This window comes from Budorcas taxicolor, chromosome 22 (genome assembly GCF_023091745.1).
Source record: "Budorcas taxicolor isolate Tak-1 chromosome 22, Takin1.1, whole genome shotgun sequence".
Lineage (NCBI taxonomy): Eukaryota > Metazoa > Chordata > Mammalia > Artiodactyla > Bovidae > Budorcas > Budorcas taxicolor.
The window spans coordinates 25,800,235-25,818,461 of record NC_068931.1 but is presented as its reverse complement, the minus strand read 5'-3'; the positions used below and the strand labels follow the sequence as shown (position 1 = coordinate 25,818,461).

Sequence of the window (18,227 nt, the reverse complement as noted above, 5' to 3'; positions counted from 1 at the left end):
AGTCTGTCACGCAGTGGGCACTCAGTTTTATTAAATGCGTGAATTAATAACTGATGTATTTGGTCATAAATATTCAAAGAGGATGGAGAGGAGTACAAACAACAGCAAGAGATCCTAAGGTGAGGAAACTTGGCGGGGAGCGGGCAGCGGAGGTTGGGGGGAGGGGCGGTTGTGGGGGGAGGGGGACGTTCCTAGAACTTAGCGCTGGAATCCCTATCCTAGAGGTGGGACTCAATTCAGCTCCAAGAACTCTTCCCACTACAGCTTGCTACCTCTCCATTTATGGAGTGTTGGTTAGATGACGGAAGTAGTGATTAGCACTTTCTTCGGAGACGCTCGTAGATCCTCTCTGTGGCTACAGCAGTAATCATTACATTGCAAGACCGAGAGGACCATCACCTTACAAGTGGGTGTTCTCCAATTGCGTTCAGGGAAGACCACGCCCGCACTTTCATTCACTCGCTCTAGTGGTTCGGGAGGAGGAGTCGTGCGATTGCCGCCGAGGTTCACCGCCAGCCCAGGTCCTCGGCTCTGCAGTTGAGGTGTCAGATTTCAATCCTCCAGGGCCCGGGGACGTCTGGCGTGCACTGTGCGCCCCGCCGCCGCCGCCTCCCAGCCTAGACTCGGGCAGCGAGCGGAGGGAGGTTCACTCCGAAAGCGGCCGCGTACTCGGCCTGCCTTAGACCCAGACTGGGCGCCGCGACCGAGGCTGCTCCCGGGCTGCGCGGGCTGGGCGCGCGGGGAGGCGGTGATCGCAACTGGGCCGGGACTTCCTTCCTCCACCGCAGGACAACAAAACAAGCCGGCCGCAGGCACCGAGCTTTTCGCGACTGCCTGGGGCCAGAGGTGCAGGGATGGGCTCCGTGCTGAGCAGCGATAACGGGAAATCTGCGCCCGCCTCGGCCACCCCGCGGGCCCTGGAGCGCCGGGGGGACCCCGAGCTGCCCGTCACGTCCTTCGACTGTTCTGTGTGCCTGGAGGTGTTGCACCACCCCGTTCGGACCCGCTGTGGCCACGTGTAAGTGCCAGGGGAGCTGGGTTTGCGCGCCCTCCCCGCCCTGGGTCGGGGGTCGGGGGGGCGGTGGGTGATGCTAGAGGAGCGGTGGGGATGGGGGACTGAGATGACAGCACTTGGGGGAGACTGATGTGAGGAGAGACCTGGGCCCGTCGAGGGCGGGCCACTGGGAAAGTGCCCAGTCGGAAAGTGACACAGGATTTCAGGGGGGGAGAAACACCAACCAGCGGGTCCTGCAGCGCCCCCGAGAGCCACCTCCTCCGGCAGCCCAGGTGTGGAGCCCCCGGGATGCGGATCCAGGGCTGGCGAGCTGAGGAGGGTGCGCAGGGGTGGAGGAGCGGCACGCGCGGGGACCCCAGACGGGGACTCGGCGGAGCGCAGTGGCCACTCCCCTCGGTTGATCGCGCGGCGCTTCCCTCTCAGCCGGGAGCCGGGGTTGGTTTTGTTTTGCTCGCTCTGTGCACGTGTGGTCCAGAACGCCTGCCGAGGCTGGTCTGTTGAGCAGGCAAGGATCTGTGCAAAGTGTCCTTCCACCCCAACTTCCCTTTCCCGACACAGACGCCCAGGTCTCTCAAAGAACCGTCAGATTGGACAGTCCCAGTGACTTTCTGTGGCCGCCAGGGTGGGATCTGGGGCTTGAATATTACCCCCAAGCCTGTGAATGCAGCCTTTTAAAGCCCAGTCACCCGAGTGACGGAGGTTGCTGACTACCTGCGTTGCTCACTGCCCCCTCACACGGTAGGAAGTAGGGATAAAAATAACTGTCTTAAAAACCACATGCACACTTTGTAACGAAAACGCTATGGGAGCGCACAGCTGTGGTCGTTTCTAGGAAGAGTTTAAAAACAAAATCCCTGTATAAAATTGGCACCTCCTTAACGTGTGCCTGAGTAACTAGTAGTTGGGGGTTGGGTCTGTGAGTTTGTGTTCTGTTCGTTTAAAAAGCTTTCTTCCGGTGGATGCATTGGGTGTGTGACTGGGCGTGTTGGTGAGATTGGCGGGGGGCGGGCGGGGCAGGAGATTTCATAGAGCCTGAGTGAAAACCCACTTAATGTCTTCTTTGGATCACCGACTAGTTTGATGAAGCTCCGAGGCAGTAAGTGCTTTTTTGGCTTACCGGGGAAAAAAGAAGTGTCATAAATTATGAATGCAAGTGCACAAAACGTCTTTAAAAGGACTTAGATGGTCCTTGACACCTATAGCCTAGCATTTGAGAAACAGTTTTCAACTCCGAAAAGCCCAGCAGAGAGCCAGGGAGAAAAATCTGCTGCCCACACAATGTTCAAAGCAAGAGTGCCCCTGGGCATTATTTTGTGGCTGTATTTTCAGGGCCTGTCGTTTCAGCTTTGCCCTTTAAATTCAAGGCTAATTTACGTCCTGCCTGATACCTGATGTAGTTTCCTAGCCGTCCACATTGACATAATTCCCCGGAGGTAAAGATAGAAGCCAAGATGTTATTGTATCATGTATGAAATATATTGATTAGCTCAGAGCAGTAATAACCCTCAGGATAGTTACATTTAAATTTAGTCTGTATGGCTCAGCGGTAAAGAACCTGCCTGTCAATGCAGAAAACCTAAGAGACGCGGGTTCGATCCCTAGTCTGTATCAGAGTTAAAGCTTTTCGGTTGCGGGGAACACACACCGTGGCATCAAGTCTGGACGACTTTCTTTTGTGGGACTGAACCGGGCAGCATTGCTATTGGAGATTGTTATCTGACGGTTTTCCTTAGTTTGGATTTTTGAATGCTGCAGCTTAGTATGTGCAGTGTTTTGCTTCTGCTAAAGGGTAATAAAATCTTGTGAAATGTTAAATCCTGTGTTTAATCTTTTTCTTTGTTAGGGTGAATAGGAAACCAGCAACTGGGAAAAAAAGCCATGAAGTAGCACAAGGGTGGACAAATCGCCTTCCCTCACTTTATTGTTCTTTGTTTTGACAAAGCTATGTCCATTGTTCTGGCTATGGGCACAATTTCCATATTCCTACTTTTGGCAAATTTACTTGGGCCTCTTCCACTTTGTCAGTGTTAACTAGAGTCCCTTCTGCTCTGGAGATTGTGAGTCCGCCTAACGCCATTTGTACTTCCTAAATGAATTACTCTCTTCCATTGAACTTAAATTGGAAAATGAGGAAATGAAATGAAACTGCTATATTATCCCAGACTTAAGCTAATTTCCAAACTTATTAACCTCGGTTGTTTATGCTAATTTTGGTTTATAAACCAGTTTCAAGTTGAGCAAATATAATATGGCAACAATACCTTGAATGTTGTACTGTAATGTTGCACATTAATGTTGTAATGTTGCACGTATGTATGTACTGTGATGGAGTAAAACAGCAGAGCTTGATAGAAAGCAGAATTTGAAGTTCTATCTGCCAGTAACCAGCTGTGTAATCAGCACTCTGCTTAATCTTTTTGAATCTTAGTTTCTTCATTTGTAAAATGAAGTGAGTCATGAAATTTCTATGAGTATTAAAAATGTAAAAGTAGCCCATAATACTCAAAACATAGTTCATTTTTAAATTGGAGTATAGTTGATTTACAATGTCGTATTAGTTTCACGTGTCAAAACAGTTTCTGTTCCGTCAAAGTCATTCCATAAAGCAAGCAAAAACCCAGTTATGGGTTTTCTCATCTCTGGATTTCTTTCGGAATCAAACTGGGCCACAAGAAGATAAAATCTGTGACGTTTCCAAGATGTCCCAGATAGTCTTATTCTTAGCTTCTTTCTTGCTTTGGTGGACTTTAAGAAGTTCCATTTTAATGTTCTGATGCCATTTGTATTGCCCTATCAGTTGTAAAAATAGATTTGGAGGCTGAGACTTCCTACATCTGCCTATCTTCTGTTGTCAGTGAGCTGGGGAAAGAGATGAGTTGAAACTGTATACGTGAAACTAAAAGGAAATCTGATTTAACATTTAAAAGAAGTAGAGAAATTTGATATGGTAGATACAGAGGGAGACAAATGTGGAAGATAGATGAAGGGGACCAGAGTTTAATTTAGCTCAGGAGGAAGTTAGTGACCTCATGATTAGGCCTGTTGAATGTATAGTAGTCTCATAGGGAGACATCTAAACAGAAGTGTCCTGGAACTTCCCTGATGGTACAATGGCTAAGACTCCGAGCTTCCAATGCAAGGGACCCAAGTTCGATCCCTGGTAGGGGAACTAATACCCCAACTAAGAGTTTGCATGCTGTAAATATAAGATTTTATATGCTGCAACTAAGACCTGGTGCAGGCAAATCAGTAAATAAATACAAGATGCTTTTGAACTATGGTGTTGGAGAAAACTTGAGATTCCCTTGGACTGCAAGGAGATCAAACCAGTCAGTCCTAAAGGAAATCAGTCCTGAATATTCATTGGAAGGACTGATGCTGAATACTGAAGCTCCAGTACTTTGGCTACCTGATGTGAAGAGCCAACTCACTGGAAAAGACCCTAATGCTGGGAAAGATTGAGGGCAGGGGGAGAAGGGGTCGACAGGGGATGAGATGGTTGGATGGCATCAGCGACTCAATGGACATGAATTAGAGCAAACTATCTAGGAGATAGTGAAAGTGAAAGAGGAGAGTGAAAAAGTTGGCTTAAAGCTCAACATTCAGAAAATGAAGATCATGGCATCCGGTCCCATCACTTCATGGGAAATAGATGGGGAAACAGTGGAAACAGTGTCAGACTTTATTTTTTGGGGCTCCAAAATCACTGCAGATGGTGACTGCAGCCATGAAATTAAAAGACGCTTACTCCTTGGAAGAAAAGTTATGAGCAACCTAGATAGTATATTCAAAAGCAGAGACATTACTTTGTCGACTAAGGTCCGTCTAGTCAAGGCTATGTTTTTCCAGTAGTCATGTATGGATGTGATAGTCAGACTGTGAAGAAAGCTGAGGGCCGAAGAATTGATGCTTTTGAACTGTGGTGTTGGAGAAGACTCTCGAGAGCCCCTTGGACTGCAAGGAGATCCAACCAATCCATTCTGAAGGAGATCAACCCTGGGATTTCTTTGGAAGGAATGATGCTAAAGCTGAAGCTCCAGTACTTTGGCCACCTCATGCGAACACCTGACTCATTGCAAAAGACTCTGATCCTGGGAGGGATTGGGGGCAGGAGGAGAAGGGGACGACAGAGGATGAGATGGCTGGATGGCATCACGGAGTCGATGGACGTGAGTCTGAGTGAACTCCGGGAGTTGGTGATGGATAGGGAGGCCTGGCGCGCTGCGATTCATGGGGTCGCAAAGAGTTGGACATGACTGAGTGACTGAACTGAACTGATCCAGGACATAGTGGAGGACAGAGGAGCCTGGTGTGCTGCAGTCAATGGTGTGGCAAAGAGTCGAACATGACTGAGTGACTAAGCATAGCACGCAGCACAGCATAATTGATACGTAACATTAGTTTCAGGTGTATAACATGATGATTTGATGTTTGTAAGTACTGCAAATTGATCACCACCCAAAGTCTAATTAACATCTGTCAGAATATATGCTTAACAAAATGTGTATTTCTCATAATGATTAACTTTTAAGATCTTCTCTCTTGGCATCTTTCAGCAATCCAGTATCATTAACTACAGTCATGTTCTATATTCTCTCCTATGACTTACTTATTTTATAGCCCAAAGTTTGTACCTTTTAGACTTCCCTGTCATCCAGAGTTTAAGACTTGGCGCTTTCACTGCAGAAGGTACCCACTGGATCCCTGATCAGGTATCTAAGATCCCACATGCTGCAGAGCAACTAAAAGCCTGCCCAGGGCAACCACTGAGCCTGTGTGCTCCAACTAGAGAATCCATGCACCACGACAAAGATCCCACATGCCGGCAACTATGACTCCGTGCAGCCAAATAAATAAAATTTTTTTTTAATTACTAAAAATTATTTTAGAAAAGAAGAAGTATTTTCCAGGGAAGTGGGACCCACATGATCCATGCTGCTTTAAAAGGCAAGTGCATGAAGGCTGGGAATTGACCACTGGGTTTACTATATGTGAAGACTATGGGTGGCCTTGTGAAGAGTAGTTTAAGTGGGATGTGGGCTCCAAAACTAATTGGAGTGGGTTCTCAAGGGATCAGAGAAGCAAGTGAGAGATGGAAGGTATCAAAAGCCCTTTCATGGAGTTGGGAAGCAAAGGGGGGAGAGAGATTGGAGCAATCACTGGAAAAAGATGTGGGATCAGGAGCGTCTTCTTTAAAAAAAGAATGAAATGTTTTGTCTGCGGATGGAAATGAACCAATCAGTTCAGTTCAGTTGCTCAGTCGTGTCTGACTCTTTGCAACCCCATGAATCGCAGCACGCCAGGCCTCCCTGTCCATCACCAACTCCCAGAGTTCACTCAGACTCACGTCCATCGACTCCGTGATGCCATCCAGCCATCTCATCCTCTGTCGTCCCCTTCTCCCCCTGCCCCCAATCCCTCCCAGGATCAGAGTCTTTTGCAATGAGTCAGGTGTTCGCATGAGGTGGCCAAAGTACTGGAGCTTCAGCTTTAGCATCATTCCTTCCAAAGAAATCCCAGGGTTGATCTCCTTCAGAATGGATTGGTTGGATCTCCTTGCAGTCCAAGGGGCTCTCGAGAGTCTTCTCCAACACCACAGTTCAAAAGCATCAATTCTTCGGCCCTCAGCCTTCTTCACAGTCTGACTATCACATCCATACATGACTACTGGAAAAACAGCCTTGACTAGACGGACCTTAGTCGGCAAAGTAATGTCTCTGCTTTTGAATATACTATCTAGGTTGCTCATAACTTTTCTTCCAAGGAGTAAGCGTCTTTTAATTTCATGGCTGCAGTCACCATCTGCAGTGATTTTGGAGCCCCAAAAAATAAAGTCTGACACTGTTTCCACTGTTTCCCCATCTATTTCCCATGAAGTGATGGGACCGGATGCCATGATCTTCATTTTCTGAATGTTGAGCTTTAAGCCAACTTTTTCACTCTCCTCTTTCACTTTCATCAAGAGGCTTTTTAGCTCCTCTTCACTTTCTGCCATAAGGGTGGTGTCATCTGCATATCTGAAGTTATTGATATTTCTCCCGGCAATCTTGATTCCAGCTTGTGTTTCTTCCAGTCCAGCGTTTCTCATGATGTACTCTGCATATAAGTTAAATAAGCAGGGTGACAGTATACAGCCTTGACAGACTCCTTTTCCTATTTGGAACCAGTCTGTTGTTCCATGTCCAGTTCTAACTGTTGCTTCCTTATCTGCATACAGATTTCTCAAGAGGCAGGTTAGGTGGTCTGGTATTCCCATCTCTTTCAGAATTTTCCACAGTTTATTGTGATCTACACAGTCAAAGGCTTTGGCATAGTCAATAAAGCAGAAATAGATGTTTTTCTGGAACTCTCTTGCTTTTTCCATGATCCAGCGGATGCTGGCAATTTGATCTCTGGTTCCTCTGCCTTTTCTAAAACCAGCTTGAACATCTGGAAGTTCACGGTTCACATATTGCTGAAGCCTGGCTTGGAGGATTTTGAGCATTACTTTACTAGCATGTGAGATGAGTGCAATTGTGCGGTAGTTTGAGCATTCTTTGGCATTGCCTTTCTTTGGGATTGGAATGAAAACTGACCTTTTCCAGTCCTGTGGCCACTGCTGAGTTTTCTAAATGTGCTGGCATATTGAGTGCAGCACTTTCACAGCATCATCTTCCAGGATTTGAAACAGCTCCACTGGAATTCCATCACCTCTACTAGCTTTGTTCTTAGTGATGCTTTCTAAGGCCCACTTGACTTCACATTCCAAGATGTCTGGCTCGAGATGAGTGATCACATCATCATGATTATCTGGGTCGTGAAGATCCTTTTTGTACAGTTTTTCTGTGTATTCTTGCCACCTCTTCTTAATATCTTCTGCTTCTGTTAGGTCCATACCATTTCTGTCCTTTATCGAGCCCATCTTTGCATGAAATGTTCCCTTGGAATCTCTAATTTTCTTGAAGAGATCTCTAGTCTTTCCCATTCTGTTGTTTTCCTCTTAGTGAGGGAAATTTTGATGCACAGTAGAGAAGAGAGAATTCCAGAGCTATGATTTTCAGTGGAAGGGCTGGGCTTAGTTAGCGAAATGGACAGTTCATCAGTGTAAGAGGATGTAGAATATTAAATGGGCACAGATGCAGGTGGTTAAATTGAAGTAGTGAGAGGTTGTGGAAGTTTCCCATGTGATTGCAGATTATCACTCATGTAATATTTGACCTGTGATTTGATTTTTTTTTATTAAAGTGTAGTTGCTGTATGATATTCTGTTACAGATGTCTGATACAGTCATTCATAATTTTTAAAGGTTATACTCCATTTATAGTTATTATAAAATATTGGCTATATTCCCCATGTTGTATAATACATCTTTGTAGCTTATTTTTTACTTAACAGTTTGTACCTCTTAATCCCCTAATCCTAAATTGCCCCTCCCCCGTCCCCCTCTCCAGTAGTAACCACTAGTTTGTTTTCTATATCTGTGAGTCTGCTTCCTTTTTATTCTCTAGTTGTATTTCTTAGGTTCCACATGTAAGTTGTATCCCATAGTATTTGTCTTCCTCTGACTTGTTTCACTTAGCATAATGCCCTCTAAGTCCACCCATGTTGCTATAAATGGCAAAATTCCTTTCTTTGTTATGGCTGAGTAGTATTTCATTCATCTCCATCCATTCATCTCTTGATGAACACTTAGTTTGCTTCCATATCTTGACTGTTGTAGATAATGCTGATATGAACATTGGGGTTGTGTATATCTTTTTGAATTTGTGTTTTCATTTTTTTCAGATATATACCCAAGAGTGGAATTACTAGATCATATGGTAACTCTATTGTTAATTTTTTGAGAAGCTTCCATACTGTTTTCCACAGTGCCTGAACCAATCTACATTCCCACCAACAGTGTATGAGGCTTCCTTCTTCTCCACATCCTCACCAACATTTGTTATGTGTGCTTTTTGGTGATGCCATTCTGATAGGTGTGAGGTGATAGCATGATTTTGATCCTCATTTCCCTGATGCTCAAGCAATCTTGAGCATCCTTTCATGTGCTTCTTGACCTGTGATTTGATTTTAAGATGAAACTTTGCAGTTTAAACATGAGCCTTTTAGGCCCCTGATACTAAAACAAATGCATATAGAATGCTTCCTCCTTCTAATGTACTTGGGTAAGCATCACTCAAAATACGATGATTGGGAATGCTCTGGCAACCCAGTGGTTAAGACTCTGTGCTTCCAATGCAAAGGGCTTGGGTTTGATCCCTGGTTGGGGAACTAAGATCCCATATGCTGAGCAAAGTGACCCAAAAAAAGTGAGGGTTGGGGGGAGAATTTGATGATTAGAGTCTTGTTCCATCTAGACCCGTAACTCTTGAGAGCCGTTGTTCTAATAAAGGAATGCCACTTCCTACATTGCCACTGCTTTAAGTTCCCAAGCTTAGCAAATGTTAAGTATTTTGAATTAACGAGTGACTCTAAGACAAAATTTGAATACTTCTGTGAGCACCACTTTGGACAACCACTTCATAGTGCCAGCCAACTGATGCCGTGGAGTTTGAGTCATAGATAGGAGTCCCATCATAGTTATTGAACTCCCTTCCTTTTATAGGGTTATTCATTTGTGCCTATATTACTGAGAATTTTAGAAAGATGTGATTAAACTGGCCTAAAATTTGCCTCATTTGACGGTTGGACTGCTTGGTGTTTACCTAGCAACATTAGTGTTGTCATAGGCATGATAAATATTAGTGATCTATTAAATTACACATTTTCCAACAAACAGAACTTAAATAAATAATGATGCAGATTGAGTTTTTATGCTGCACGAGATTCTCCAGAGAATGTGACCACTGGTCCTGGGTTTTGATCCCTGGGTCAGGAAGATCCCCTGGAGAAGGGAATGGCTACCCACTCCAGTATTCTTGCCTAGAAAATCCCATGGACAGAGGATCCTGGTGGGCTACAGTCCACGGGGTCGCAGAGTTGGACACGACTGAGTGAATAACACTGGTTGGTCCTAGGACCAGCAGCACTACAGAATCTCAGCCCCCAACTCAGGTCTGCTGAATCTCAAACTGTATTTTCACAAGAAGCCCATGTGATTTTTATCCATTTTCGAGTTTGAGAAGTACAGCCTCAAATAACCCTATTTAACTGACAGTAAGATGCAACAAATTGAGGACAGTGTTTGAGGGTTATAGAGAGGCACCCCTCTAAGATTACAGGTGAAAGGAAGTGAAATTTTCCTTAGGGGGGTTAAATATAAAAATCAACTCATAATGGAGTGTAGATTCAATGTTCCGAAGGCAGAGTCAGTTTTTGGAGGCAAAATGATTTCCAGGATGGAGTAACCTCATTGACTACATAAAAACATTGAAGGTAATTTCAAAGAACGGTGGCTGAGGGCCTGTGCTCTGAGAAGAACTGCACTTGGGCCTGTCCAGGCTGATCCATCCATGAGTGGTAAAAGGGAGACTGGTTGTGTGTGCGTTTATTGCCTTATATTGGAGTTGTTGTTGTTTAGTTGCTAAGTCATGTCTGACTCTTTTGTGACCCCATGGGCTGTAGCCCACCAGGCTCCTCTGTCCATGGGATTTCCCAGGCAAGAATACTGGAGTGGGTTGCCAGTTTCCTTCTTCAGGGGATCTTCCTGATCTAGGGATCAACCCACATCCGCATTGGTAGACAGATTCTTTTCCACTGAGCCACCAGGGAAGCCTTCATCCTCCCTTTGAATAACAATAGAAACGCCCCTTATTCTATTTATATGTTCCCCAAGGGACCCAAGATTTTCATTCAGCTTCATATTGGCCTTCCTACAGTGAACCACCCCAGTGCTGAGAACGTAAAGAAAATGTTAGACCAACCACATGTTGCCAAGGGCTTCTTCCAGAACTGCATTTGGGGGTCACCTCTGGAGAAGGAAATGGCAATCCACTCCAGTACTATTGCCTGGAAAATCCCATGGACAGAGGAGCCTGGTAGGCTACAGTCCATGGGTCGCAAAGAGTCGGACACGACTGAGTGACTTCACTTCACTTCACTTCTGATTCCTTATTCTGCCTGTCTAGCCCTGGGCCCCATGGAATCCCTAACGCATCCTTGATTCTACTAAGGAAGGGTGCAGTTTTCCCTCCTAAGATTGTGGACATAACTTTAGTTACCCAAGGTCCTCAGCAACCCTTTCCTCATTTTCCTCCAATACCTTGCCGACTTTTCTGTTGTTTGAGTTTTATTGCTAATCACTTAGAGAAACAGATTAGCAAAGGGGTTAATAAAATACACAATGGGGTGGGATAATTAAGTTTCCAACCAGTTTTAAAGTTCTTAGAATCATTATCTAGTTCTTGACTGATGTCATCAGGAGCTGCAAGCTCAACAGAGGGGAGGCAAGTGGTGTGAGTGAGAGAGGAGGGTAAACGCCAACAGGAACGGGCAACAACCCATGAGTCCAGAGCTGCAGGAGACTTGGCTTTTCAAGAGAAGCCAGAAGTTTAAAGCAATGACAATTTGGGACTTCCCTGGTGGTCCAGTGGTAAAAATTCCATGCTTCTACTGCAGGGGGCACAGGTTCCATCCTTGGTCCGGGAACTAAGATCACGTGTGCCGCAGGGGTGGCAAAAAGAGAGAGAGAGAGAAGCAATGACAACTCATTCAGAATTTTTGAAAACATTAACTCAACCTTAAAAAAAAAATGCTATTGACATCCATCCTCAGCTTTCACCTACATTCTCCTCATTCAGATCATGTCTGTTGTGAGTCATCATACAGTCTTACGGAGGGGAGAAGGAGGGCAGACATGGAAATTCCTTACCTCCTTGGGCTTGTGTTCATTTTTACTCCATGGGTTTTTCCCAGAAGGAGTAAAACACTTAGTTATTAGCGAGAACATTTGCCCCTGCCCTGAAAATTCCTCTTTGGCCCATTCCTCATAACCGATTTAGTTGTTTCAATCTGCTGACCATTGACTGAGTAGCTACTACTCAGGGCCTGGGGCTCTGTGGGAGGGACGCTTACAGGACTCTGAATGGTTCCATGCAGTGTATATTTCTGTGGTTTTCATGCAGTGTTTTTACTGAGGCATTTTTTGTTTCGTGGGGTTCTGTTTTTCAGCTTTATTGAGGTAACACGGTACATAATTGTATACAATTCTATAACCACCATCTCAAACAAGGTCTAGGACAGTTAGTTCCTTTACCTTAAAACTTCCCTCGAACAGGTACACACTGCTATATACAAAATAGGCAGACCACGAGGATCTATGATATGACAAGCAACACTATTCAGTATCTTGTAATATAATGGAAAAGAATCTGAAAAACAATATATATATTAATATGTAAATACATAGGTATGACTGAATCACTTTGCTGTATACCTGAAGCTAACACAGCATTGTTAATCAACTATATTTCAATTACAAAAAAAAAAAGACTAAGTGAAAAGACCTAACAACATCAGAAAAAAAAAAAAAAAAATCCCCTCGAATCCTTTGCAGTCAATCCACGCCCCACATAACACCATCTGCTTTCTGTCACTGAGTTCTGGAATCATACAGTAAATAGTCTTTTGTATTTGACTTCTTTCACTTAGTAACGGGGCATATATTTATTGTCATTTGGTCAATCCTAAACCCTTTGCCTCTGCTTTCCAAATCGATCCTAAATCTGTCTATCCGCCTACACTGTCTACTGCTACTTTGCTGGTCTGAGCCTCCACCCTCTCTCTTTGTTGAAATAATTGTGTTTATTTTTGGCTCTGCTGGAGTCTTCGTTGCTGTGTAGACTTCTCTCTAGTTGTGATGAACAGGTGCAGCTCTCTAGCTATGGTGCTCGGGCTTCTCCTTGCAGTGGCTTCTCTTGTTGCGGAGCACAGGCTCTAGGGCGCACAGACTTTAGTGGTTGTGCCGCACGGGCTCAGTAGTTGCAGCTCCCAGGCTCTAAAGCACGGTCTCAGTGGTTGTGGCAGTTTGGGCTTAGTTGCTCTGCGGCATATGGAATCTTCCGGGATCAGGGACTCAACTGCACTGGCAGGTGGATTCTTTACCACTGAGCCACCAGGGAAGCCCCACCACTCTCTCTTGAACCAACTTGTATGGTGGACTTAACGCTGAACTCTGAGCTATGGCTCTCATACCTCCAATCCATTCTTCACAGAGGAACCCCAGTGATCTCTGTAATGTAAATCAGGTCATATCACTCCCACTTAAAACCCTCCAATGCCTGCCCATCACTCTTAGCTCTGGCTTTATGATCTGTATCCTACACAGGTAGACCCTGGGCCCCCTGCATTTCAGCCACACTGGCTTTCCGTATCTCAGCAAAACAGTCCCTATTTTTTGTACCTTCTGTGTTCAGCTTGGAAAACCATTCCCGGGTCTTCTGAAGTCTGGTGTCTTCAAATGTCATCCCAGGGACCACCCATCTTACGTCTCCCTCTGCCCCACCCGCTCTATTTTTATTGCCAACTGTTTTCTTCTCAGGGCATTCATCCTTTGCCCGTCCTTTTGTTTACCTGCTTATATCCTCTCTCTTCATCCTGGAACTCTTGAGAGCAGGGACCTCAGGCACTGCCATGGTTTCACCCCTGGCATGTCGAACACTGTCTGGCAATCATAAGCTGTTATTAAAAATTTCGTTAGTGAGTCTGTGCTTATTTGGTTGAGTCTGGGGAGATTTGTGCAGGTTTTGTAAAGTCTTCATTATAAACCATAGAATAATTGTTCTTGCTGAAAGCCATACAAATTGTTTTTTTTTTAACAGTTTGTGTTTTCTCTCTTCAGCCTTTTATTATCTTTTCAATTGTTCCCGCTCTTTAAATTTATTTGAATAATCATAAATGCAAGCTAAACTTTTCCTCACTCTGAATTTCAGTGCTCTTAAAAATATATTTTAAAAACTATTTTTCTCTTCAAATCACATTCTGTTAAAAAAAAAATTCAGACCTCTCATCCTCTGAACATTTCCCTTCTTAATTTTCCAACTAAATTTTCTCAGAAGTAAAAAAAATATAATTAAGTAATTTAAGTAAATCATCATAGTAAGATGATTAATTTCCCCTAACATTTTATTATGAAAAAATGTCAAGCATACAGCTAATTTTAAAGAATTGTACAGTGAATATCCATAGATCCACTATCTGTATTCAGTTGTTCATTTTGCTATATTTGCACTTATCTCTCTATCACATACTTATCCATCAATCCATCTGATTTTTTAAATGCATTTCAGAGTGGGTTAAAAACATTAGCACACTCTACCGCTTCTCATATGAGCATGCATTATATTAATATTAACCAGAGTTCAATATTTATGGGATTTTTAAAAGTAAATTACACATAGTAAAATGCATCCGTTCTAGGTATAACATTTGCCCTTAGACCTGTGTTTAGCCCAAACCCCTATTAAGATATAGAATAGTCTCATTGCCCCCATATGGTTCTCTCATGCCCCTTCCCAGCCATGCCTGTCCTTGTACCCTTGTAGACAGTCATTATTGAAACTTTTTTTTTCTATCATAGATCAGTTTTGCCTGTTCAAGAACTTCATCAAAAGTGAAATATGGTCACTTGTGTCTGGTTTCCTCACTCAGTATGTCTTTGAATTTCATCCATATTATTGCTTGTATCAGAAATTTGTTCTTTTTGTATTGCTATGTAGAATTTCATTGTATGATTATGCCACAGGTTGTTTATTCACTTTTTTATTGATATATATCTGGGTTATTTCCAGTTTGGGGCTATTATGAAAACATTCCTTCTGAATATTCTTGTACAAATGGACATTTTAAAGAATTCCTTTTGAGAGAATACATGGGCTTGGTATGGCTGAGTCAAGGGGTACCTGCAAGTTTCGTGTTATCAGACATTAGCAGACCATTGATCCCAAGAGGTTGCAGATGATTTACTTTTTAAAAGAATTGTTTGTTAATGTTGGTAATAAGTTGATGTGGTTCACACTTAAAATTTGACAATGAAAATACCCTTCTTCTACCACACACCCTTTCTTTCCAGTTGCCGTCTTTTCAATGGGTAAGTAAATGTTCTTATGTTCTTTACCCCAGATATTCTTATATACCTACAAGCCTGCAGGAAGCTCACACTGTGTGTATATAGTTCTACACTTTGCTTTCTGAGACATTTTAGTTTTGAGTTATCTTGTCTGTATTCCTTGGTGGCTCAGATGCTGCCTGCAATGAGAAAGATCCAGGTTCGATCCCTGGGTCAGCAAGATCCCTTGGAGAAGGAAATGGCAACCCACTCCAGTATTCTTGCCTGGAAAATCCTATGGATGAAGGAGCCTGGCAAGTCCATGCGGTCGCAAAGAGTAGGACACGACTGAGCGACTAATACTTTCTGTCTGTATTCCCTGTTATGTAGTATATACTACATAAAGCTGAATAACCTCAGTGGTTTCTGATTAGGCCCCTCAGAAAATGGTTGATCATTGTATACTTTTTCCAAACATTTCTATATTTGGCTGCGTTGGGTCTTTGTTGCAGTATGAGGGACATTTGTTGTGTCGTGTGGCATCTTTTGTTGCAGGCAGGGACACTAGTTGTGATTCGCAGGGTCTGTGGTATGGGCTTTGTTGTTCTGTGGTATGTGGGATCTTAGTTCCCCAAGCAGGGGTTGAACCTGTGTCCTTTGCATTGGTCGGCAGATTCTTAACCACTGGACCAGCAGGGAAGTCCCAATCACTTGTACACTTTTCATGGCAAGATACCAGGGTAGGGATGGTAGAAACTCTAGCACTCATGACTTGAATTTGATAGCTACACCTTTAAGGAGAGAATGTTCCCCTCAAATCTTTTGAACTCAGCAGTTCTACAGTCTTGCTTCTGCAGCCCAGAAAGTGAGACTTGAGCTGCAGCAGCATCCAGCATGTTTGCATGGTGACAATGTTGTGGTTTTTATGTACTCATAATCAGTAAATTCAATCTGTTCCAAAACACCTTGATCTTGATGTGTTTTCTCCACTTGATAAACACTTCTCTTAAAAGGAGTACAGTTAATGGACTCATCTACCAGATTTGCTGCTAATATTCTCATATAATGCAACAGTGTCTGTATCAGGCTCATGTGAGAGTTTCGTGCCGCAGGTAATACCACTGTACAGACTTGAATGGGTTATAGAGAGAGACTTGGTTTTAAACATGCCTCAAATGTGCTCTTTTTCATGAATATCTACTAGGAATTTCCATTATTGTGGTTATTGATCATAGTTACAAAAACATGTACGAAGTATTTACAAAATAACAGCAGAAATATACTCTAGGTAAAGCCCACCTGGCTTATGCAGGTACAGCAGTCAGTGATCTCATTGCTTTGCTGCTTCTACTTGTCATGCATGCTAAGTCGCTTCAGTCATGTCTGACTGGACTGTAGCCCACCAGGCTCCTTTGTTCATGGGATTCTCCAGGCCAGGATACCAGAGTGAGTTGCCATTTCCTTCTCCAGGGGATGACCAAGAGATCGAACCCACATCTCTTATATCTCCTGCAGTGGCAGGTGGGTTCTTTACACTAATGCCACCTAGGAAGCCCAAGGGTCTTTAAAAAGACTGCAAACTTTGAGCCTCTCCCAAAACTGCTTGAGGATAAAAAACATTACTATCTTAGGAATTCCCTGGTGGTTTGGTGGTTAGGACTCAGTCTTTTCACTGCCAAGGTCTCTGGTTCAATCCCTGGTCAGGGAACTAAGATCCCACAAGCTGTGAGCGACTGGCAAAAAACACCCAACAAACAGCTCACTATTGTCTTCACAGCTGTGTGACCTCAGCAAATTGTTAACACCTCTCTGAACCTCAGTTTGCCATCAGTCAGGGTAGAGAGAAAGAGGAGCATTTAGCATTACTGCAAGAGTGAAGTGAGGTAATGTGACCAGTGCCCACCATGGAGCTTTGCACCAGTATTCATCTTCTGTTTGTCTTCTATTTGTGCAAAACTCAAATCAGTGTGAGCAAAGAGGGGGTGACTTTTAGTTGACAAGAAACACAGTGTTACCTGTTTGCTCCTAAATCATGTAGACAAAGAATTCCTGCCAGAACCTTAAGTGTTCATTAGAAATGTTAATTACGAGTTGAGCATTTGGACTGTTGTTTGTAATAAATACTCTTACACTTTGAGAACCAATCCTTAGGGACACAAGGAAACGTAAGAACATTGTGCCGTAGAACTTACAGTTAATCACCTGAAGCATACAGAAGTAAAAGACAGCAGAGGACTTAGATCTTTTGATTCTGGAAGTATTGCTGTTTCCAACAAGGGCAACTGTGGCTGTGGAAAGACAGGTTACTGAATTTTTGAGTCAGAAAACCAAGGAAAATACCTGCAAAAAATAAAACCAAAACAATTGAGAAAATGGTAATAGGATCATACATATCAGTAATTACCTTAGATGTAAATTAAGTAAATGCACCAACCAAAAGACATAGACTGGCTGTGTGGATGAAAACTTATGCATGTATGCACTTCTACTTACCACATCATTCTATTTCACCCCCAAAATTGTATATAATTATTTTATATTGTTAGGTTAACCATGTTTCCCTTATGGCTCCCAATTGTAATTATCTTTTATTTTTTTTGTCTGATTGTTGGTTGTGAAAACTGGTAAACACCTAAACATCTTTTACTGTTGTGATTATATAACTGTTACTCATTTAATACTATCATATCATGATTGGTCAACAGAAAATAGTAGAATTCTATAGCACTGAACACTGCCACTTAATAGAAAAAAGAAAAAGAAAACCTACCTTAAGACTAACCAAGTTCAGGCACTTTCTGTAGCTGTGACTTTGCAGAAGTAACAACCAGTATGTACCACGGTTTGCTCATCTGTAAACGAAATAATGATCTTTCTTAGGGGGTTGTTAAGGTTAAATGAGTTAAGGTCTGTTATGAACTTTGTAAATAAAAAGCAGTGTATCAAATCTGAAATTATGGGGACTTCCCTGGCGGTCCAGTGGTTAATACTCCAGGCTCCCAATGCAGGGGTCACCGGTTCAATCCCTGGTTGGTGAACTAACATCTTGCATGCCTCACGGCACAGGATTAAAAAAAGTTTTGTTTGAAATTATATCAAAACATAAAGTTTCCAAACAACATTAGTAACAAAAAGAAGAAAAGGGTAGGAACCCAGGCAGATCCAGGGTTGTATACAAAGAGCAGGGCAGTCCCATCAAGTTATTGCTGAATCTGCTCTTGTGTCACTGTTTAGCATGCGTCTCCCAGG

The 18,227-nt window shown here is 43.3% G+C and overlaps 1 protein-coding gene across 1 annotated transcript in view; it reads left to right on the top strand.

The window, feature by feature from the left end:
- Positions 1 to 854: 854 nt before the first annotated feature.
- The window catches only part of RNF125 (ring finger protein 125), a 42,319-nt gene continuing 24,946 nt past the window's right edge, over positions 855 to 18,227 (top strand). Inside the window, exon 1 of the mRNA XM_052660601.1 lies at positions 855 to 1,018. Within this exon, the coding sequence (XP_052516561.1) occupies positions 855 to 1,018 (164 nt within the window). The remainder of the gene's footprint in view (positions 1,019 to 18,227) is intronic.